Source organism: Manis javanica, chromosome 11 (genome assembly GCF_040802235.1).
Source record: "Manis javanica isolate MJ-LG chromosome 11, MJ_LKY, whole genome shotgun sequence".
Lineage (NCBI taxonomy): Eukaryota > Metazoa > Chordata > Mammalia > Pholidota > Manidae > Manis > Manis javanica.
In genome coordinates this window covers 92553992-92579076 of record NC_133166.1, presented here as the reverse complement: position 1 = coordinate 92579076, position 25085 = coordinate 92553992, and the positions used below count along the sequence as shown (strand labels likewise).

The 25085-nt window shown below is 40.0% G+C and overlaps 1 protein-coding gene across 1 annotated transcript in view; it reads left to right on the top strand.

Moving 5' to 3' along the window:
* Window positions 1-25085, top strand: part of NIBAN1 (niban apoptosis regulator 1) — a 127582-nt gene that overhangs the window by 40173 nt on the left and 62324 nt on the right. Inside the window, exons 2-5 of the mRNA XM_037009906.2 lie at window positions 11495-11625; window positions 14192-14323; window positions 17537-17651; window positions 21749-21916. Coding sequence (XP_036865801.2) covers window positions 11495-11625; window positions 14192-14323; window positions 17537-17651; window positions 21749-21916 — 546 coding nt within the window. The remainder of the gene's footprint in view (window positions 1-11494; window positions 11626-14191; window positions 14324-17536; window positions 17652-21748; window positions 21917-25085) is intronic.

The following is a 25085-nucleotide window of genomic DNA, read 5'->3' as shown; positions in this document are numbered from 1 at the left end:
CGGGGCTGCATTTGAGAGAGATTCCTGAGGTCAAACGGGCAGGATTTGGTGCATGTGGCACCAAAATCAGGAAGAGAGCAAAGGATCACTCTGAGTTTTATGGTCGGCACCCAGGTGGCAGTGACTCTGTTAACAGAGATAGGAGAGCAAGTTTGAAGAGCCTCTAAGGACTTCCACATGGATTTATTTAGCAAGAGACAGTCACAAATATATGTCAGTGTTCAGGAGAGGTTGGGGTGGCAGACACACATGGGAGTTACCCGGATATATAGCCTGTGCAGTGGGGTTGTGTTTCTAAGGGGGAGAGTGACTGATTAAGAAGTAGGTAGGAGGTGATAGATGCAGGAACAGATACCTTTTCCTAGTTTGTTCATAAGTGCTATGTGGGCTACCAGCAGTCTTAGATGGGGAGATTATATTAGAAAGCTTTCAGTTAGCCTCATAATAATCACAAATTCATTGTTTTTCCAATCAAAATCCCAACATTGTTTTTCCGTGGGTCTTGATGTAATTCACCCTACATTCATGTGGAAAAGCATTAGATGAAGAATATCTAAGAAAATTTGAAGAACCAAATGGGAAGACTTTACTCTTCAGATACTAGAAATCATTGAAACAGTATAGTAATTAAGACAGAATGGTACTCATGGCATAGGAATAGACAACAGGCCGATGGAACAGAATAGGGAGCTCAAACACAACCCATTCAAATATAGAAGCTTGATATGTATCAGGAGTGGCTACACATACTGTGAGAAATGTGGACTGCTCAATAAATAGTATCCGAATGATTAATTATTATAGAAAAGTATGGATTCCTAAACCATGTTCTACACAAAAATTAATTGAAGGTTGTAAAAAGCCTTAATGCTAAAGCACTTTTAGAAGAAAATATAGAACATCCTTATGGAGAAAATAATAAGGATTTACCAAGCCAGACACTAAAATCACAAAGCAGAGGGAATAGGATAGTTAAATCTGACTCCATTAAACTTTAAAACTTTTGCTCAACATGATAATCAATGGGAAAAGACAAGCCACACATTGGGAAAAGACAACTGCAGTGTTTATATCTGAGAAGGATTCATACCTAAAGTTAATAAACAATCCTACACATCATTAAGAGGCAGACATAGGGAGAGAGGATATGAATTGACAGAATAAGAAACATGAGTGGCCAATAAATATATGAGAAGATGCTTGACTCACTAGTAATCTGATAAATGTAAATGAAGGTACCATTTTTCATCCACTAAAATAGATAAAAATATGTAAGTGGGACAATACCTAGGGTTTTTAAGGATTCCTGCTCCGCTGGTACAATATGAAATTTATAGCCACTTTGGAGAAAAATTTAACAAAATCAAGTGCAGGTGAAGATGCTCACACTTCACTACAGTATTATAGACACACAGCTCTAGAGAAACTCGCATATGCACCATGAAGTTCACACCAACATTGCCTATAACAACAAAAAGAGGTAACAAATGAGATGTCCATTAACAAGGAAAGAAATAAATTGCAGTGTGTAAGAAGTACAGATAGCAGTTAAAATGAATAGACTAGAATAAATATCTCATATATGTATTATATATGATATCTATCTAGCCACCATAGGTGGGTGGAAAAAAACAAGCTGTGGAATGACAGGTAGAATTTCAAAAATATACATAGCAATGCTTTAATTATGTATGGATTCATACAAATATTTTAAGAGTCTAAAATAACTTACAGGAATAATAAACATCACTTTGAGCATAGTGGTGCCTTGTGTTGTGGGGCAAGGTAGAGCAGCTACAAATGTAGCTGTACTTTTGTTTAAATATATTTTGAGGCAAATATGTCGTAATGTCAATATTTTATATAGCTGGATAGTGGGATATATCCATTTACTGTTCTGTATCTTTAAAATAGTCCATAATTAAAGAAAACACAGACATTCACAAACTCTTGTGTTTAATGTTCTGTAATTCAAGTTAGCTCTTGGCTCATACAAAGTGGAGACCAGAGAAATTTTGCTGAGGACATTTCAAATATTATGGAGATGAGGGAGCTCGTGCATAGCAGTACCTTTAACCTTGACTTGGTGCAAAACATATTCCTAATAAGTAGATAAGAACATCTACTTAATTAGTGCACTTCCCAGGGAGCCTTATGGTATTAGCCAGCCAAGACTGCAGCTTTAATTGAGACAATGCCACTTAATTGGAACACCCGAATGAGATTAAGGGCTACTCAGATAAGGTCATCTCATTTCCCCTGCGCCCAAAGCTTTGCTGGGTCTCTGCGTTCTTGCTGGCAACCTCTGCCAACCGGGACAAAGCTGAGCCAAATGCTTTTACTGTCCTTCATAAATCACTTACTGGGATGTTTTAAATACAGATTCTACATGTTTCAAAATGTATCCTGAATCACACTGGCATGCTGATAAATCTAGAACTCATTAATTGAAGCACGAAATATTTGCCTTGCTTTTAACTTGTTGACCCCAAAAGTTTAATATGTATACACCAAATAAAATAAACTGGTAATTGCGTTGGGACTCAATAATGTATTTAATTCATTATATCTGTATTAGGGTTCTCCAGAGAAACACAACCAATAAAAGGGAGGGAGGAATGCCGGGAAGGAAGGAGGGGGAGAGAGAGAGATTTAAAATAAAGAATTGGTGGTTGTGATTGCCCAGCACTTACAGTTTACAGAGCACTTCCACAGACACACATAATTAAAAAAAAAGAATTGGTGGTTGTGGCTATAGAAGCAACACATTCCAAGGTCTAAGGTCAGTAAGCTGGAGAGCCAGGAATGTCCATGGCATAGTTCCAGTCTGAAAATCAGTGGACGAGAGACCCACGAAGAGCTGGTGTTTCAGTCCAGGTCCAAAGTCCAGAAAAGACCAATGTCCCAGCTCAAGGCAGGCAGGCAGGAGGAAATTCCATTTTAGTCTTTTTGTTCTAGTCAGGCTTTCAAATGCTTGGATGAGGCCCACTCACACTGAGGTGGGCAGTCTTCATTACTCAGTTTACCTATTGAAAAGCTAACCTCATCCAGAAAAAGCTTCACAGACACATTCAGAGCATCGGGCATCCCATGGCCCCAGAAAAATGGACACATAAAATTAACCATAACAACATCTTTTGATCCAAATGTAAGATCATTTCACAATGCTTCCTGATAATGAGGTTTTTATTACCAAAGAGTACTTATATCCCTCCTTTAATATAAAAGAAGTACTTTGAATTCCTCCAAAAAAGGTAATTATAGTATTAGTAGAGAGAAAAACTCTATTAAAAACATTGACACTGATTTTTTCCCATAAATGTTCTCTTACTAATTAGTTTTGTGACTGTGGGCCAATTAATTTCTTGAATTAATGTCTGAAAATAGGAAGGGGTTGGTAATGAACATTATGATCCCATTCAGTTCTAGTGGCCTGTAATCTTTCATCTTACCATTAGTATATGAAAGTTGGGATGTGATTGGCATTGGCATGTCTGTGCTACAGTCCAGATTAACTCAAGTCACTTAGGTGTATTGTGGGAGGTAGTCTCAGTTTTTTACAGTTCTAACTTCATATTTAATTTCCTTCCTGCATTTTCCTTCCTACTAGTTTAGAGTAAATAAATCTTACTTGTGCAACTCGGATTCCAAGCAGAGCTCATCTTATGACGTTCCAGTACATTAATTGAGTGCCATGTGAACTCACTTTATAGAAGAGCAATTCCCATAGAAGAAAAGGGTGGTTTTAAAGAACCTGGTGCCATCTAAATAGGAGTATTGGGATTTGGGGTGGGTTTTTTTTAGAGCATCACATATAGTAGCTTTTGTTCACTGATGTATGTCACTAAAATTTAAAAATTTAGTAATTAACTGGTTCACGGACTGGCAATCATTAGATCGTCAAAAAAGCAAATTTTGACTATGTGATGAGCTGTATTTTGCACTGTACTAGGTCAGACTTTATTACTGGAGACATTTGGGTTGTTATCAAGACAACTGTGTTGAGAGGAGACGGTGCCTAACCAAGTCAAGTGGACAGGAGTCAGAATCATTTCGGCAGTTCTTAAATTCTTGTGAGGATAAGTTAGAGCATGCTAAAATAATTTTCACTAATGAGTCCTTTATCTGCCTTGTAAATCATTTCAAAAAGTCAGCTGGCCTACAGAAATGTTGGATAGTTAATGAAGTTTTCTCTGGACCCTCCCAAGTGTAGCAAGGCCACCTTCCTTTTCCTAGCCAACTGTTACCTTGTTACCTGTCACCCCAGACTAACAAAACATGAGCATACCTGGGTCCCAAGCACAGTTCTCTAGAAATGCATTACTTTTTTTTTTACATTAATGGCATAGATTTTTGAGAGGGAAGTATAAACTGTAATAATAGATAGCATTTCAAACAAATGCTTCTTCATGGCAAAAGAAAAGTGGAAAAGTGAAATGAAGAAAAAAGAAAGCAAGTAGGTGGAAAATAAAAGAGAAACTTGGAGGAGGCACCAGAACCTATTATTTTGGAAGAAGAATCACTTAGTAAAATTCCTAGGCTTGTTTGCCTGCTTTAAATCTGGCCTGATTTCTTTTAATGTTCATGTTGTGTTCATTTGCATGGCTGCAATCTCAAAGCAAAGAATTCTTGCAGGATTTTGGAATAATCTGAGAGCCTTTGATAAAATAGGTGCAGAAAAATAATTAACAACTATAATTAGACTAAGAAGAGCAAAGGGAATCTCATTTCAGTTTCTGAATTTCAGCTATGTATTTCCTTCAAAACTAAAAAGAACTATCTACTGGACAAAAATATTATTCCTCCTGAATTCATAATTCTGGTGGTGCTTTCTGAAAAAGTAGCTGCATCAGATTGGTTTAATTTTCTTTTTTCACACTCTTTCCATCTCATTTTCGTAAAGAAAAAAAGCTGGCCAAAACTGCAGGTTCCTTGGAGGATGTTAGACAAAGTGGCAAAGTAAAGAAGATTTATTCTCATTAGATGTGTCATGAGAAAATTGGAGGCATGCTGTGAGGTAATGGCAAAATAATTTTGAGAGTTTCCAAGCACTTTGTCCAAATGAAGTAGAAAATTTAAGTTATGGCTTCCATCTGATTATGGCTAAGGAAAGATTTGTGCATAAAAGTATGCTCATATGTTTTTCTAACAATACTACAGTACTGGTTTCTTACTCTAAAAATGAGGATGCCAGACTTAAGTTCTTAAAGTTCTAGAAAGCTCTTCTTGAATGGCCAACCGCAGTGGGGTTTTTATTTTTCCATAGAATAATAGGAATCGTTAACATGGAGTGGTAGTGTATTTTTCCTCTCGTAATGTCGCCTCCCATTTCATTATATTAACCAATGAAGGTATAGTTCTGCTAAATATATAGTGCAGATGAGAGCCTTAATTTATTTCAGTGCTGTGGTTGTGTGTAGAAAACATTGTTTTTGTTTCTGCTAACCTGCTGGAGTTTGTTCCTAGCCCCTTATGTAGCATCTGTAAACACACATGGATTCATCGAATGTCCTTAGTGGGCCAAGCTTTATGGCCATACTAAAGATACTGGGCCTGCTTTTAGAATAAGGACTGGGGAAAATTGATGGTCTCAAGTCCAAGGGCAAGTATACTGCAAGCCAAACTCAGAGTTTAGATCTGTATGACTGTGCATTTTGAAAATGGGAAAACTGTTCATTGTTTGTCCCTAAGCATGTCTGCTTTCTATCCAGATGCTTTATGAATCTGAAGAAAGTCCTGGCATGACGTTGATATATTTTATATAAGCTCTTGGGAGTGTTTGTGTGTGTTTCTTCTGTAGATTAATATTGGGAGGAAATCACAGAGAATGTAAGTGGACTTATGTCGGTTATTTTTCACTCAAAGTAGAGTTTCTGCCAGGAAGGATGCAGGGACTTGCTGGCATCAAGGTGGCTCACGAGTTTTTTACTTTTCCTAGTAGAGTCTGTTCAAAAACCTCTCACTCCAGCACCAATAATAGCTGTGCTTAAAAACACACACACACCATTTAGTTCAATTATGGAGAATCCAATTTGTCCCTATTCTCTAAGGCATTTACTAGAAGAAAGAGAGAGTCCTTGGGCATTATTCTGTGTAATTAGATTTTCACACCTTTGTATTGTGAATTGGGATTTCTGATTTCTCCACCCTAAGGTGCACAGTGATGGTGCTTAGAAACCTGAGACTAAAGCTGATGTTATAATCCATCAAGGCTTTTAAACTTTGATAATGTGAGGAACTCTGGAGAAAATATACTCTATTTTATAAGCATTAAAATATTTTATTTTTCACAGCCACTTCTCTTGTTCCCCCAAATTAATCTTAAAAACCTCAACAGTTTTTAAGAAATTGTGTCAAAGTCCCAGTTAACCCTCACCTTATGTTTGGGTTTGCCTCAATTTCCAGGAAATAAACACTTTTTATTTTATTAAAAAAATAAAGCTATTTTTTTAAATTCTGTACTTTTCTCTTTCATAGTAACAAAAATACTTCTAAAAAGAGTGATTTTCCCCCCTTTAGTAATATCATAGAAAAAAAACCAAAGGTGAAATGTTAAGTAAATAAAATGGATACAAAATATAATAATCTCAACTACTTCAAAAAATAATTGTATCAAAGATCAGAAGGAAATATAGCAAAAATAGTGTTTGGACTTTAAAAATACCTTTCTGTACTTATGAACTGCTTTTCCAAAAGTGATTGAAATGGAAGGAATTTGCATATTTCAGAGATTTTAGAATACATCATAGTTGTATTGACACTAGAATGATGGGGAACTGGGAGTAATCTATTCTGAACAGTATCTTTCAGGGAAGAAAAATAATAATAAACACTGCATTTGAACTGTAATGGGGTATGTGGTGGGGACTTGATAATGGTGGGAATCTACTAACCACGATGTTGTTCATATAAGTGTATATTAATGATACCAAAAATAAATAAATAAATTTAAAAAAATCTATTTCTGACTTAATTGCATGGTGCTTTAAGCCTATGGTCCTATAGGATAACAACCTTTGCAATTTGTTAAAACTTGTTTTATGTCCTAATACACAGTTATTATTTGCTAAAAAAAAAAAAAAGACTGCATTTGAGATGAACTACTACAGAACTGGAAAGTTAACAAAGAACCTTCTCTAATGAGAAAATATACAAATCTTGAGGGCTTTTCAGGCTTCATGTAAGTTCTACCTAGACCCTTATATATTTTCCATGTTTATACATCCATCAAGAAAAGCAAAGGCCTTTGTTAGTACATAATTCCCCACAAATACTTTCATGGACAAATTCATCTAAGCTGAGAAGGAATTAACCAGTAAGAGTCTTAATTTCAGAAAACGAACTGAGCTTCAAGAACATATATTTTTAATAATAAATATTCCAGCTGAGGACTATGCCTTTCTCCTTTGTTGGGACATTTGGCATGGGTTCGTGATTATGATGTATTGTACTTTGCTTTACTTTTAAATATTTACCTAACCATCCATTCAGTCAACAAATATTTGCTGATACTACAGTATACCCTGAGAGGAAAGATAAGCTATGTTTAAACAGCTGTAGCAAACGTGGTGCACAGTTTTGGTAGAACACAAAAGGCAGGATTGTGTCTCACTGGAGAGAACCCAAAAGGCTTCTTCTTGGATTAGGATTGTCACCTGGCTTGAAGGGTCTGACGGTGGCTGACAAGACATTTAGTGGGGAGAAAGAAGGGGTGAAGGCATGGACGCATACAAGGGACTAGAGGCTTAGTTTGAGCAGAAATGGGAAATAAGGGCCATTGGGGCCAGATCATAAGGCCTTTGGTGCTAGGCTAAGCGGTTTCTACTCTGGGCAGTGGGGAACTGTTGAAGGAGTTTATGAAGGTAGTGACATGATCTTGCAGCAACATGTTAAATGTGATTCATCAGCCAGGATGCAGAGGACTGTGCTTCTGTGGCTTTGAAAAGAGTTTCATGGCAAGACTTGGTTCTGAAGGATGGTTTCCCCCTCCAACACCTGGGCCTCGGTAACTTGTGCCAGCTTTCTCTTGAGTGGAACCACCGTGGCCAGCTTGGATTTAGCCTCTCCTCTTCTGTCCCGTTAGCCCTGAACTCACTCTGGCCACTTCCCAGAATCTGCATCCACCACACAGACCAGGTTTTGGCTTATTTCCCATCATCCTCCAGGATCTGTGTATCAGCTTGGACACTCCCCAAGTGTCCTTTGTTCCTTTTTTAAACCTGAGAGTTACTAAGTTTTTTGCTCTGCTGTGATACTGGTGTAGGGCAGATTAGGAGACTTTTACAAAGGTGCAAAAATTAGCCTCAGAAATTAATAGGCTTCTCTTCTGCTAAACACAATAATGATCAGTCAGACTGAAAGGGCAATTAAAGAGATAATAAAGACTTGATTGAAGGCATGGTGGTTGGGATGGGGAAATAGGGGATGTATTCGAGAAATAATATTGAAATAGAAGTGGCAGGATCTGATGATTGAATATGGGCCTTGGGGAAAGGAATCGAATGATAATTTGTAGCCTGTCTCAGAGAGAAGCTCAGTTTTAATGCAGCTACTAACTCATGCTTTTTGATTTGGCTCATTATAGATAATGTTTATTTACTTGGCTTTAATCCAGGGATGCACTGAGGGTCTTTAACTTGCTGGTAAGTGTTCCTGAAACATCTGTGAAAATGTGGGCTGTTTGCTTCAAGCATGCAATGAGTGGGACGGCTGTCCTGTATGCAGCAGGGCAGGATGGCTCCAGTTAAAATGATAGAAAACAACCTGCTTTTGTCTTCTCCTTGATTTCTTAGTTCAGCTCACAGACCTTCCTCTGCTGGTTGGCTTGTGTGCCCATCATCACGATTGTCGTCACTGATATAACTACAATGGATTATTGAACATTTTCTATGTGTCAGCTATAGTGCTGAGCACTTTTCTGCATTATTTGATATAATTACACAATAACACTATGAGATTACTCCTCTTGCTGTCTTCCCTTTTTATGAAGTAACTCACAGAATGTCCCACTGTTAGTAAGTGGTAGAGATGGGACTCAAACTCACCTTTTTGACTCCAGTGTCCATCTTCCTAACCCAGTGGTATTTTGCCCAACACCAGGCTTTGCTCTACTTGTCAAGATCTCTTCCTCGGACATTCCTTTATTTGGTTTAGATAGACTCAATCTAAAATGTATATATATTGTAGGCATCACTTTAGGTTCTTTTCCCCTAGAAATTGTGATGTTATTAGTTGTTTTAGTCATATTTTGAACCAATCATTAGGTTAATTTAGGTCACCTACCCAAAGAAGCTGTAATTTCTTTTTTAATAAATGCTGCCTGGTGGATGCTGGGTACATGGAGCCATCTGCAGACATTCAAATCACAGGAGCATTTTACTCATTCACTGGGAGTGGCAGCATCGTGGAACCTCAGTAGAAGGAGGGCAACCTTGAGGGAGGCTTTGTGATGTGGCAAGAAGTCAGCTTTCAAAGCTGTGTAGAGCTCCTCATAAAATGACATCCACCTCCTTTCATTTAAATCCAGGTGCTTGCAAGAGTGCAAAAATTAGCATCAGAAATTAATAGGCTTCTCTTCTGCTAAACACAATAATGATCAGTCAGACTGAAAGGGCAAATCTTGTTAATTGTTTATATATTTCAGTGAGGTGAGACTCAGTCTCATTGTGGGAATTCTCAAAGATGTCCCACTCCTATATAAGAAAATAATAGATAAGGATATACAATTTTATTTCTTATGTGCTGTGTAAAAGATAACAAAAATAATAACCAATTAGATAGCTTTAGATAGCTATAAAGCCTGCGTGGATTAAAGTATTATGCAAATACTGATTAATAGTAATACCATAAACTCAGAGAGCAAGTAAAAGCATGCCTGATTCAAATTATAAGTGCTTTTATTTGCATTTCTACAGAACCTATTATTAGTGGGTCTCAAAGCACTTTACAATTAATAATTATTAAGGCCCAAAAATATGACCAGAAAATGGCATTTTATCAAGGGAATAAGCAAGAATTCCCCTCTACCTCATACATATCATGGAACCTAAATGCCTTGAGCTAAAGTAGGAGTCTTCATCTGCAGAGTATACATGTCCTAAGGGTGTTTTGGGCTATGATTTCATACCTGTAGAGGCTGATAGCTAAGGATTCAAAGTTCTTATCTATGTGGTTAGAACTCTTCACTTATTTTTGAAATTTTACATGCATAATAGTTCTAAACCAGTCCTGCCAGTATGTTACATATTAATATTTCTCCATGAATATATCAAATTTGAAAAACAAAAATTATGCCAAGTTCCTATGAAAGTATTTAAAAATATTGTGGAATGTTATGTCAAGTTTATTTTTTTCTCAACCTAGTATCTCATTCCAAGGACTAAAAGCTCGTACACCCAGTCAGTGGACCTGTATTTATTTCTAGACTCTATAGCAAGTCCTTGGGAGGTTGTGAAGATTTCTAATCTGCTTCAGAACATGCCCTTGCCCTTTCTTCCTATTTCTCCTTCTCCTTTCTCTCCTTTGCAATTTCCCTCTTCTCTGAAAAGCTAAGCATAGGCTGGAAAAGCTCAAGAATATCCCCAGTGCCTGACACCCCCTCTCTCCTCCCATCTCAAGTCCTCATGCTCCCACCACGTGGCTGGTCGTCGGTTTAATTTTCTTCTGATGCTGAAAGATCGTAGTGCAGTTGTTGGTTGCTACAATGAGGTGGCTATGGACATCCAGAGTTACGCTTCAGCATCAGGGAGGCTCTAAGAAGAGTGTGAACTTGTGAGCACCTTCCTTTATAGTTGGGGACTCTGGACTCCTGGAGAGAATGAGCGATGACTGAGCTCATACAACTGGTTTCTGTCTCAGCAGAGTTGGGACCAGACTCGACCAGAACCAGACCCGTTTCTAGACTCCTAAACCAAAGCTTTTCCCTCTACCTCATTGTAATTAAATGATGCTTTGGATCACACACAAAAATTTTTTAACCAGAAACATGGGAGTAGAACTAGCAGAAACAATGTTGTTGATTTTATTCAGTTCTATGGATCAGCATGACTAGAGGTGGAGCCGCAGGGATTTGAAAAAAAAAACTGGAGTGATTTTTTTGGAGTTGAAACGGTAGGTCCTGGAATTATTGCTAATGTAGTTGAATGATGGGAGGTAGAGAGGAATGAAGAGCAAGTCGAAGGGGAGGGCAGGGTGGATGGTTGAGTTTATGACCATGGCAACGAGTTGTTGATTTAAAATGAAGAAACATTGTATAGGTTATCGGACGGATGGTCTTAGGGATGACAGTATCTCTCAGGATGATGTCAGAAGAGGACAGATGAAGCATATGCAGCATGTATCGAAGGTCTCAGGGAATGTGATGTGGCCAACAGCAGATCCCTGGGGAATAGTCGTGCAAGGGAGACAGGAGGAGAGCTTATAGAATTATGTGGTTATGCGTTTATTCTGTGAGAGATGCTAACTCTTCTAAATCCTGATTTTCCTATTTTTCCAGGGAAAACTGAGGCTACCATCAAAAACTTCAGTCCCTACTACAGTCGCCAGTACTCGGTGGCTTTCTGCAACCATGTTCGCAGTGAAGTAGAACAGCAAAGGGATTTCACATCACAGCTTCTGAAGACCAAGGTAACCCTTAGACATTTGGCTTACAAATTTCTCTCACTGAAGAGGAAGTCATAATGTTTCTGAAATAAACAGTCATTTGAATGGCAGTGAAGAAAAAATCTGTTCTCAAATGATTGCATGCTTAAAAAACTCTTGTTTGCCTCAAAGTTAGAATATATGGCTTCTTATTGATGGTGGTATTCATATAAAAGGAAAGCTAGCATGATCCACTTTTATTATTTGTTTTTCCCACATTGATACTTCAATCTGTTGTAAGTGAAGTTCAATTAAAAATACTCATAATTTCAGTGCCTCATACTATGGGTATTTTTATTTTGATTATTGATGAAATATGATTTTTTTCTCTTAATCCCCCAACTTCTTCTTCCCCTTTGCTCCATTATAATAACTACAATCTCAACAAATACTTATTGATATTACTATGTGCCAGGCCTTATTCTAAGAACTGGGGAATAAGACAAATTCTTTGCATTTTTGTTATATTTAGAAGTAGCAAACAGACAATAAGAAGGTAAACAAATAAATATCTGGTGACAATAAATGCTACAAAGAAAAATAAAGTAGAAGTCTTATTTTAGCGATGCCGTCTGTGCAGATGACATTTGAGCAGAAACTGGAGTGAAATAGAGCAGACTGTGCAAATATCTGTGGGAAGCGTGTTCCAGGCAGATGGAACAGCAAGTGCAAAGACCTCGAAGCAGTCATAAGCACACCAGGAAGGCTAGTGTGCTGAGAGCTGTGTGAGCAAGGGAGAAGGGATGAGAAATGACTGCAGAGTGACAGGCAGGACAGACCATGTGCAACCCATAAGCCACAATAAGGGTTTTTATTTTAAGAACAATGGGAAGTTACTGGAGAATGATTTATAATTTTAACTGATCTTCCTGACTTCTCTACAGAATAGGCTATGGGGAGGGACAAGAGGGGAAAATGGGGACTGGAAGGAGGATGTAGTAGCAGCCCAAGAAAAGGATGATGGCAAATTGGACCAGGGAGGTGATGGTAGAGGTAGTGAGGAAGGGTCCCAGTCAGGATGTACTTGAGGTAGAGTGGGCAGAACTCACTGATGGATCAGGTAGGACATGACAGAAGAAGAGAAAAATCAATGAAGAGTTCTTGGTTTTTAGCCAAAGCAAGTAAGTGGATGGAGTTGCCTTTTACTCAGAGGAAGAGTCAAAGGTGGTTAGGAATCACAAGTTCACTTTTGCCCATGTAAGTTTGAAATGTTTGTTTGACATACACCTGTGGGAACATTGAATAGGGAGTGCCTGCTTGGATCTGGAGCTCAATGGAGACGCTGAGGCTGCAGAATAGAAATTTGGGAGTCGGTTAGCATATAAGTGGTATGAAAGCCGTGGGGCATAATGGAGGGAGAACACAGAGAAGAAAAGAGGTTCCATAATCAAGCTCTGGCCCCTTCAACCTTTGGAGACCAGTGAAAGGAGAAGGATCCAGAAAAATGGACTGAGCAGGAATAACTGTTACTAGAGGAGAAAAATCAGGAAAGGATAATGTGCCAGAAGGCAAATAAAAAAGGAGTTTCAAGAAGGAGGGAGTGATAAGTGGGACAAGTAAAACCTCTGCTAAGAGGTCGAGTTGAGCTGCGATTTAGCAGCATGGGTGTATAGGGACAATGGATTGTTGTCCCCATAAAAGTGATTCTCAAAATTTAGGGAGCTTGTTAAAAATGCAACGTTTGACCTGCACCCCCAGAGATTTGGATATAGTAAGTCTAGGGTAAGGTCACATTTTTAACAAATGTATCAGTTGATTTAAGTGGTCCCAGTTCAAGAAATGCTGCAATAAGAACTAGAAAGTCAGCTTATCTATGGTTTCATCTCACTTAAAGAGAAGGGTGAGATCCCCTCTTACCTGTTAAGATAGGAGACAGTCTTATTGTCTGTCAGGACAGAATAATTCAGAAGGGAATTTATTTCATCCCTTTGCCAGTTCTTAAAAAGATCAGCATATCCATCACCTCTGCATGGTTCCTGTAAGTTTTGCTTGAAAGAGGAAAGATGAGTTTCTAAAGGCACTGTGATTTTTTAATAAAGGAAAAATAGATGTAAATTCAGCAACCTGTGAAAGACAAGAGGCCCATTTCTATGTTTTAAGATAATAAGGGCATTGAAACATGAGACAGGATGGGAATTATCCCTCACACAGTTAGCCCAAGGGGAGACCCGACTAGGAATCTAGCAGAGACTCCCCTACAGCACCCGTACCACCAGAGTTAGTGAGAAATCCTCAGGCTTGTAAGTAGAGAGGTGGGTTTGCTGGCTGGCCTGCTTGTTCTACCAGAGAGCAAACACGTTTCCAGCGTGGGTTCCCAGAGCACTGGGGCCTAGGAAACCACTGAACACTGGCTCCTGGGACTGCACCTGAGCAGTTGACGTGGGAAGAAAGGGCAACATGCAGGGAGGCGGGCGAAGCTGCAGTTTCCCCAGGATCTCAGCCCAAGAGATATTCCTAAAATACTCCTTGAAATACCATGGATGGACTCAGTGGTAGCTCAGTGGTATGTTATCTTTTATTGTGATAATTAATTGTATTCATCTTCTTTAAGCCGCCATTGGAGCCTGGAACCGTTTTGTATGAAGGAGAGTTGTCACAGTTTGTGGAAGACATAAAGAAATGGAAGGAGCGATACATTGTGGTTAAAACTGATTTTGCTGTGGAGAGCTATGAAAACAAAGAGGTAAGATGTTTCCTTGTTACTACTGGTTCTTGCAATATTCTTAAACATTGAGTTGATTGGCATGCCCTCTCCTTCAAGACAGATTTGTTCAGTAAGCCCTGACTCATGTAGGCACTCATTTCAGTTAACAGATGCTTATGGAACGCCTGTTACATGCCAAGTGTTATCTAAAGTTCTGAGCATGTAGCAGTAGATAAGATACATGCTTGCCCTCTAATGGGCAAGGTAGACTTTGAACAAGTAACTGGAAGTGAGTGTGAACATAAGTTATTCTGAGTGACCAGTGCAGAAACTGTCCTATGATCATTCACCCTCCAGGTCTTTTTCAGTCATTACCCTGATACCGCTTCCTCTCTGCTCTGTGTCTCCATGTCTTCGTACTCATAAACCTCCTATATGACAGGTTGCCAAGGAGTTAGTTAATAAAATAGATCATGATTTAATTTACATGGGTTCCTCGGAATTCAGAATATTTCACATACTTTATTCCACTTATACCTACAGATATTTTTTTCTTTTAACGTTTTCCTATTTCTCTCATTATTTTTCTTATCTTTAAAATGTGGAAGAAAATGAAGCAATATATGTAAAGTGCTTTTTACCTGGGAGGACTTCAGTTTTTATTGGTTCCCATTTCCTTTCCCATGTAAGCAGGAATAGAGGAAAAGAACACTGGGCAGAGAATTTGGCAAGCTAAATTTTAGGTGGGGCCTCCGCTAGAGAGTTATGATCCCATTGGATCCTTCCAGATCTCATACTGCACACATTTTTAGTCTACATAGATTCTGAAGCTCCCTTTGAAATGAATAGCTGCTACTTATCTGGCAGAGATAGTAACATATTTAAAACTCTGCTCTCTTGGCTCCAAGTTCAAGAGCAGTCAGGACAACCTTCATGGATATTCTGAGCAATACCCCTGATGTTAAACCATTAGGAAGAGGCTTCAGGCTGACAGACCAATAAGTTCCCTTCACATTTCTGATGGAAAAAAGAATTAAATACAGGACAAACTTAGTCCACAGGCTACCAGGCAGTGCTCCAGTATTCTCTTGCATAGTTTTATTTTTTTTCAGCATTCATTAAGCTAATATTTTCTCTGCTTATTGGCGTTAGGATTTTATTCAACATTTGCCTTGCTCTCAGAAGGAAATTGTCAGCACACTACAAATAATAACAAATCACCTTATGTTTTGTATGACAACATTACAGTGCTCAGGGAAGCTTGAGAGGAGACAGTATAGCATAATGGTTAATATTAATCACACCTTTACTAGTTACTGGATATGTGTCCTTATAGAAGTCATAATCCCTTTGAACCTCAGTTTTCTCATCTATAAAATGGTCAGCTTGATCCCTTTGTTACGATGTTTTGTAAGCATTGCGCAAATGAATGCACTGATGCTCTTAGCATCTGACCAAGCCCCAGCAGAGCCTAATCTAGAGCAGTTGTAATTGCTACTAGCTAGTCAGGAGGAAACACTCCTAGAGCTTGCTCTTAAACTTACTAAGATTCTTACCACATTTAGCACTAACTGGAGTTTCATTCTGAGTCAAATTTTGGTGTTTTTTTTTTTTTAACTCTTTTCATTTTTTTAAAGCTTGCTCTCTCAACTTGCTCTTTATGGGCTATACTGCTTTCTTTACTTTGCTCATCATTTTCAAATGAACTTGTTCAGTTGTTTAGATAGGATGGCTGAATTGGGTGATAACCAATTTTTTTTTAAACCTTAGAAATTAAAAAAAAAAAGTGTCCCATGCAGTTTGCCGTAATTCCTCAGTTTTCATAATATTCATTCTCTCTTTAAAAATTTATAGGAGGGTGATTTTTAAAAATTACATCTAAATTGCACATTAAGTACCTATAAATTGCCTATTATTTTATCGAGAGTCCAGTTTTGGCTGGTACCTAAGCAGGAACAAATGAAGCATTCTCATTGGATAATCACTTCCTACTTCCTGTTGGCTTGCACTGGGGCTGCACAGACTCAGGTATGAATCCTGAAGTTGCCATCTACTCACCAATGGGTCATTGGCAAATTATTTAACCTCTTTGAGCTTCATTTCTCTCATTTACAAAGTGGAGATAATAACTAGCTCATTGTGCTGTTTTGAGGATTAAATAATACAATGTTTATGAAATCCCAGATTGGGGCTTATAAACACAATTCATATTGGAGGCCAGTCTGAATCGAACTGCTCCTAGACATTCTCAAAACCACACCGGGTGAGATTCTCTCTGATATGCTTAAGCAGCTATTTAGTGGTTTTTATCAGTATGAAAACAACCTTCTTAGATGTGCAAGAGTTTGCTTTGTTTGGGCCACTTCAGTCACTATCTTACTGATGCAGAATGTGTTACGTTATTCTGATTTTGTTTTTCTGATCAACGTTGCTTTAATTATTCTAGATTTTGGAGCCCACCATTTCTTGGTTTCAATTCTCAACTTGCTTTTAGGTTATTTTCAATATTTTTCCTTAAGCAACCGCCCTCCCCTCACCCCAATCAGATGTACGTCCTTAAATTTTATCTTTGTTTGGCCTTGTGGGTGTATCTGCTTAACACACTGCTTAACACACTGCTTTAACATTTACGTTTCTCAAACAACAGCGCCTTCTGTCTGCTGGCCAGGATTTGTTCTGATATCACGATATCGCACTTCCATCACAGATCATTTTACTGCAAAACAGTCCCACGTCTGAGAGCAAAGTGGCAGCATATATTATCATGGCAACGTTTTTATGTTTTGATGAAAATCTATGGCAACAATTATTGCAGTTAATGTCCCACAGTCTCATGAGTCGTCAAAGTCCAAGCATTTGGGGCAGAAAATGTCTGTGTGCTTCATCACCCTATGGTTATCAAGATGATTAAGGGGCCAGCATCAAAAATGGTAAATGTGGTGCAGAATTTTTAGAAGTTGCTGAGGTTATGTTTGGCCCATTTGAGAAACATACCCTATGGTAAATGTCTCTGAGATTAGAAACCTTGACATATGATGTTGTGACCATCACACAAAAGTACTCAAGTAATACTTTTCAAGTAGCAAGTATGCAAAACATGTATTAATGGATAAATGGCTCTTAGTGACACAGTATGGGAATTGCTATCTGTGAGTGTACGTGTCTGGGTCTGTCTATTTCTAATGTTCCTGATATTTTCCGAAAGTCCAAATAGGGGAGAAAAATTGCTTATTTATGCCTTTCCTTTTCCAGGCCTATCAGAAAGGAGCTGCTCCTAAAAGCCGAATTCTTCCAGCTGGTGGCAAGGTGTTGACCTCAGAAGATGAATACAATTTATTGTCTGATCGGCTTTTCCCAGACCCTATTGGTGAGTGCTGCATTCTTTCCCAAGGCAAAATTCATTAAAGTGTTTTGCTTCATGAGACTGGTGGGTCTTACTGGGAGAGTGTGATTTCACTGTCTAGGGACATTTGTCTGAAGACATTTCTGTTTGTCACACAACTTGGGAGGGTGGCGCTACAGGCATTTAGTGGATAGAGGCCAGCAATGCTGTTAAACATCAGAGTGCCCAGGACAGGCCCTTACAATGAAGAATTACCCAGCATGAAATATCAGTTTGCCAATGGTGAGATAACCTGAGCTAGAGAGACCTGCATTATCCAACAAAAGATGTAATTTATCTTATTTAGATAAACATTTTCCCAATTCTGTAATACACAAGTCAGTTACTATGTTTCTGGCACATGCATAATGTACCACTGACTGGGCATCTTGAGGCTTTGAAATATATTACAAGATTAAGCAGCACTACATAGAACAGCAGAAATAAATAGACGGGGCCTAGGCTGTGAAATGTACAGTCCCATCTTTCAGTAAGCAAGCTTGGACCTGTCAGGTCCAAATTTTAGGATGATATGCAAATAAATTATCGTAAATCAACAAAATACTTTTAGTGAGCGTCATAGTAACTTATAGCTACTGGCTTAAAAAAAAGCATTGCATTAATTAGCATATCTGTAAATAATAGCTGAATGATGCCATGGAAAGAGCATAGCATTGCACTGAGAATTTGGAGGCTGGATTTTTATCTAGTTCAAACTGTGACACTTACCAAATGTTCTCCTTAGCTCTTGCTGACTCTCTCTGGTTTCTGTTTCTCCAACTTCAGGGCCTTCAATTTAAAAATCTAGAAGGATTTTCCCAGTTCTAACATACTTTGCTTCTTATTCATTCCATTTCCTCCACGTAGAGAAAGTGATGGTCAGGATATAGACTAAACACATTTCATGGAGATTCATGAGCTGTGGGAAATGTAGTAACTCCATCTGGCTTTGTGTAAATCATACTACACAGTAATTACCTGGTTTTTTAAAGAGAGCTGTGGTTCTTATTAATTAATGGGTATAATCATTTCATTAGAATTTGTGGAGAAGATAATCATTTTATCAATTGATGTTTTGGCACAGAATGCTTAGTATAGTGTTTTTAGTAATACTATTATAAGATTAGTACATGGACCATAAACCTAGATTAACAAACTATTACTCAGTAATTCAAGCTAAAACAGTACTTTATGTGCACTATACATATTATTATATTTTCTTTCAACATCTATTTCTATAATTTCTTGACTTTGGAGCCATTGCTAGAAATGGGAATACCAATATGTTGACTCTTGAGAATCTCTCCAAAAGAACTTTCCAATGAAATTAGCCAAAACAGACAATAAATTTATTGATTTATTGATGAAATCATATCAGATGGAATGAAAAGGGCTGTATGACTAATGGCATTTGGCCCAAGGCTTCACAGTGGGGTATTTCAATGACCCCTTTTATTGTATGGTGTGGCCTTCTGAGTTTTAAAAATAGAATACTCTACAGTGGGTCATTTGTGGTATCTTTGTCACTCAACTCAGAAAAATGCAAATTAATAGCATCTGGAAAATTGTAAAAGGTTACATGAGAGATAACTACAAACTATTAGGAGTAAATTTTATGGTTCTTACTTTTTAATGCAGAGGGTTGATGTTACTTTCACTTGTCTGTACAAAATTGTGACATCATGGAAAGGGTGAGGAGAATTGACTCACGAAGCCCTGCTAATCTGGAGAACTCACTGTATAATACTAATTCTACTTGAAAGAATAAAGACACAGTAAAGATGGGAGGAATTTAGCCTTATCTAAAAAAAAAATTCTAGAGGGTAATGAATAACTATGTCTTCTTCACATAGTATTCTGCTACAAAAATGTTTCAATAATGCCCCCGTGTTTTGCTAAAGTGATTCACTGATTTGGCATTTTGTTCATTAGAACCCAGTTTGCTGCATACAACCTAAGACTCAAATTAAATACATGAGGTTTTATTATCTTGCTGAAAATGTCAGGGTATCACAAGCCCAGGTCTGGTGTGGCAGTTCTGTAAATACCAGGGACTCTTTCTAGTTTCTCCCCCTTTACCTCTAGGTGGTAGCCCTTACTGACATAGTCCAACGTGGCTGCTGGAGCACCAGCCAAGGCTTTCTCTCCCCAGACAGTAAGGACAAAAGGGGAAGAGGCAGGGACATTCCCTCTTTAAAGGATAGTTCCAGGACGTTTCATTGCCTCTTCAGTTCACATCCCATTGGCCAGAACTTAGTGGTTACGGCACACCAAATTGCAGTGGAGACTAGAAATGTAGTCTTTATTCTCTGCAGTCACTTGGTCAACTAAAAATCAGGGGTTTTGTTACCAGGAAAGAAGGGGAGAATAAATAATATGTTACAACTTGAGGTCTCTGCTACAGCATTCAGTCATTCATTTATTTGTCCATTCATACGTTGATTTGTTCTTATGTTCTTATGCCCCAAGAAGTCTATTCTTTATCTAAGCCAATCTTGATTTATTTATTTGCCAGCAGCAAAACTCAGTTCTGGAGCCTCCTTTATGGTTATGATCGATTTCTTGGTAACCTCAGTGCTTTCAGTGGCCCCTTAGAGGGTCCTTCTTCCCTTCCTTTCCCCAAGATTGGTGCTCATTATGTAGGCAGGGAGCACAGAGCCAATTTTTTCTGCTGCTTTTCTCCATGAGTCTGGAAATAAGCTGGACTCATTTAACCAAGTGCAGTATCTTATGACTGGAATGCATGGAGGGGAGTAAAGTTTAGGTAGGAGATCTGAATAGTAGCATGGTTTAACATGAGTTTCTTAGAATTGATTTTGAGGGAAATGGTAAAAAGTCCATTGTTAAAAGCTTTTAAATTTTCCTAGGGCAACATATCACATGTGTTCATTCAATAAACTGCAGTTGAATGTCTACAGGCTCCATGACTGCACCATAGGCTGAGCCTATGGAGACACGTAGGTGCAGTTGCCACCCTCTGGGAGCTCCAGGGCCGTGGTTCTGCTTCCTCATGAGGGGAAGCACGTGAGAACCAGTGGGGGAGCCTATATCACTCCTTGTCCCCCACCCTGAGTGCGGGTGCCAGCACATGGTGCCAGATCGCTACAGTATTTTGGGAGAACGAGGGAGGGAACACCCAGCTGCCTCTGCTGGCAGGGGGAGGTGCGAACAAAGCCCCTCCAGAAGCTTTTAATTGACTTTTGAAGGATCAAGTAGAATTTTCTATGAGAAAACATGAAGGACAAGAAGAAAGAAAAGGTAATATGAACTGCAGAAACAAGAGACAATATTGAGCAGAGACTGAGGGCGGGAAACCAGCTCAGAAGAAGACAAACACTAGTGCTTGACAGGGGAGGGGAGAGAAGGGGCTGCGGAACCACGGAGGTGACAAAGAAGAAACACTTTTTAAAAAGCATCAAGAACACCAGGAGAGAAGTGATCCTGGAAGTCAAAGGAAGAGAATGTTTTCAAAAGAAGGGGTGGTTTGCAGCAACACATGTTTCAGATCAGGTTAAAAGGACAGAGAATGAAAAAGAAGCCACAGGCTGGCAGTTTGGATGATGTTAATGACCTCCATCCACAGTTGGCCTTTGGGACTGGCGAGGCCGGAACAAGAGTGAGGTGAGACTAGGGGGTGAGGCCTGCAGATATCCAGTGCCAGTCTGCAGTGACAAGGAGGAGGGAGAGGGCGCAGGGCAGGGAACAGAGCTGGTGGAATGGGAGCTGATGGGGAAGGAGGGTGAGTGTCTGCCCAGGAGGACAGGCTAGCTTGAAGAGGGCCGGGGGGGAAGCTCAAGCCCTGACTGTGGGTCATTTGCCAATGTGAGGAAGTTGAGAAAGGCTGTCTGGTGGCCTTGGCTGTCACTGAGGAGTAGGAGGTGAGGCCACCTGCTGGAGGGAGACAGGAAGCTGGTGGAAGGAGCACGTGGAGCCTGAGCTCATTTTCCATCACCCTGTGAAGCCATCTCACACCACCTTCCCATCCCACGGCCTGCTGCACAGTTACCCTCACAGCCCCAAATAAGAACTTAAATAAAAGATGCACGTTTTAACACATCTTTGTGTCTTCAATATTTCCTTAGTGTCCAGTGAGAAGGAGAACGCCCAGCCCTTCGTGGTCCTGCCAAAGGAATTCCCAGTGTACCTGTGGCTGCCGTTCCTCAGACACAGCTACTTCTGCTTCCAGGAGGCCGCCGACCAGAGGAGGTTCAGCGCTCTGCTGAGTGACTGCATCAGGCACCTGAACCGCGGTAACGCTGCCCGCTTTCCCTCTGCGCTGCCTTTCCGCAGGTGGCCTCGTCTGTTAGAATGTCCTGGGAGAGCTGCAGGTGGTGCTGCCCCTGGGGAGGAGAGGGAAATCAAGTGAAACCAGGGCTTCATCCCCAGGAGCGTGGCCGCCGTGCCGGTTGTTCGGCCAGGTCTGGGAGCCTCAGGCACAGGATGTGGAGCGGGTATCTGGTGACCCGCGTCCACCTGCATGCAGAGTGCCGTACTCATGCATATAGTTTTGCATATAAATCATGCCCTTCCTCTTGCCTGATTTTTTTTTTTAAATCAAAATGACAGCAAAAATGTGCCAGTTGTTCCTGGCAAAATCCTAGTCTTTGTGATCTTTCTTGTTCATTCTCACTTTTATTTCTGAGTAACAGTTACTCAAACTTTAGGGCACATAAGAATCACCTAGAGAGCTCATTAAATGTGGATTCTGGGGCTCTGCCCTCTGGTATTCTGGTTCACTGGGTCTGTGGCAGAGCCCTGGTTTGCCTTTCTAACCAAGTGCCGAATGCAGATGAAGGTGCCAGGCCCGGGCCACACCTGGAGAGGTGCTGCTTCGGGGCACTTTGCCCCTAGGTATGGCTTTAATTCATACCGCTTCTATTTTCATTTCCTATATGATGTGTTTGATGAATTGGAGTGAGTGCTGGTTTTCTAGACTCTGTGAAGCCTTCAGTTACAGATAATTGAGCTCTTTGTCCTTTAGCAACTGGAAAGGCTGCTAGTCAAATATTATCGTGGGCTCGCTCTGTGCCAGCCTTGAAGCTTTGAGGAACAGAATGATGAAACAGGCCCAGTTCCTCTGGGGTCTACACTCAAACAGGGAGGAGGGACAAACACGGGTACAAATTCACAAGGTAACTTAATAGTTATCAAAGGTGAAGTGTTGCAGAGTAACTAGAGGCCACTACGTGGGGAAGAAGGGTGTGCAGGGCTTCAGGCTTGTCAAAGGAGGCCTCCTTGAGCAGCTGGCATTTGAGCTGAGACACCTCATCCATCTACGCCTGTATTTCCAAAAAAGGCTAATTTCATTATTGGCTTAAAGTTCTGAGATTTCCCTGAGGGTGTCAGTTGCACTGAGCAAAAGTCAGTAGAGATGCATGTCAGCCTGCTCTGGATTTTAGCTGTGTATTGATAGAAGCTACTGGAAAAAGATACTGTCACTCTATTTTGCTATAGCAACTCTGAGTAACACTGATCTAATATTGGCTCATAACTAGTTAAGGACTTTATAACAATGATACCTTATTAATCTTGCCTTGTGGTTTTGATGTTTTGGAAACAAAGAATTGCCCGGCACTGGCTGCCCCATCTAGCTCATTTTTCTGTACACTCGCACCTCTGTGTGCAGGGCCTGGGTCCAGTAGGAACATGCAGTTGGCACTAAACGCAAGAAACATGAAGTTTCACTAAGCAGAGAATGTTCTCTCCCCAGCCAGATGGGACTTGCTTCATTCCCCCCCTTCCATGTACATAATAGGAAATTCTCTGGGGAGTTTTTGGATGTTGTGTAGTCTGCTTTTAGACTCCATTTATGGAAGATTCCAGTTAATTCAGATCCCAGCCCTGCTCTTCCAGTATGTTATCAAAGGCACTAGGATAATGAAGTCTAGTTGCATTGCCTTGTTCTCCGTCACATTCCTGTGTCCTGAAATACCAATCTTCCTCACTGAGGCTTCATGCAGGCTTGATATGATTTGGTGTCATTTCCAGGAGTTCTACTCAGAACCAGAGGCCATCAGAACCACGCCGGAAACAGTCCTTGACCGCTGTGGGCCCAAGATGCACCACCCATCTTTACTGAATCACTATTTTTGTCTCAGTCTCAGATCTGTTATTCATTGTGCAATCTTGAATAAGCGGACAAGAGGTTCCCCAAAGTCCCAGCTAACCATTATTTTTTCCTTAATTACTAGGAAGGCATAGGAAGAGGTGTAAAATTAGGGCTGTGATAAGGGCCAGAAACCCTGAGGGGGCTGCAGGGAGGTTCTGCTGTCCGCCTGCTGTTCTCGCTTTAGGGGCTCTCAGGCCACCAGGCACCTCCGTTGGAAACAGGATTTGAGACATTCTAGCAGCCGATGCTGGGCCGCTGTTGATCCCATTCACTCACAAGTCCTCAGGGATCTTTTCTCCCAGTTTTATTGATATATTAATTGACACATAACATTCTGTTGGTCTGAGGTATTGCATAAATGATTAGATATATGCATCTATTACAAAATGATCACCACAGTAAGTTTAGTTGACATCCATTACCTCACAGAGTTACAGATATTTTTCTTGGTATGAGAACTTTTAAGATCTACTGTCTTAGCCACTTCCAAATGTATAATACAGTAATATTAACTATAGTCACCAAGCTGTACATTAATTAAATCCCAGAACTTACAACTGGAAGTTTCTGCCTTTTGACCACCTTCACCCATTTCCCACACCCACTCTGCCCCCTGCCTTTGGCAACCACCCATCTGATCTGCTTTTATGAGCTAGTTTTCTTAGATTCCACATATAAATAAGATGATACACATATTTGTCTTTCTTTGTCTGACTTATTTCACTTAGCATAATGCCCTCAGGGATCTATGAGGGAAAATAGTTTCAGTGCCTTTCTGGTAAGTTCCACCAGGGATGTCTGTCACTTGGAGTTCCAGGATACCTTCCTTAGCGCCCAAATCCCATCACAACCCAGCCCACTTGCCCCAGGAGTTATGGGTCCAAATTGGTCTGGGTGTCTGTGTCCATTCATTCTACACCTGGAGCCACTTTTCCTGTTCCTCCCTGTGGGGTGGGTGGTTTCTTGTTTAACCCTGACAAAGGTCCTGATTATACCCTGTTCTTGGGCAATAAGGCTGTGTCCTAAGGCAGGTATGAGCAAGCAGAGGGCTCTCTCTGTTCCTTCCTTCAAGAGAGGGAACTGCCTCTGGGCAGGTATTTCAAAGATTATCTCCACTCCTAAAGTGCTAAAGGTGTTTGTGTTTGTGTGTGTGTGTTTTGTTTTTGGCACCTCTTCACTGAGCAGGCCTGAGAAAACTACCAGACTCATAGTCAGTGAAACATTCTACTCCAGAACATTGGACCAAATATCAAGCTCCTTGTGTGGCATGTGCCTAGAGCACCTGCTGTCCTCTGTCCTTGGGAATCACA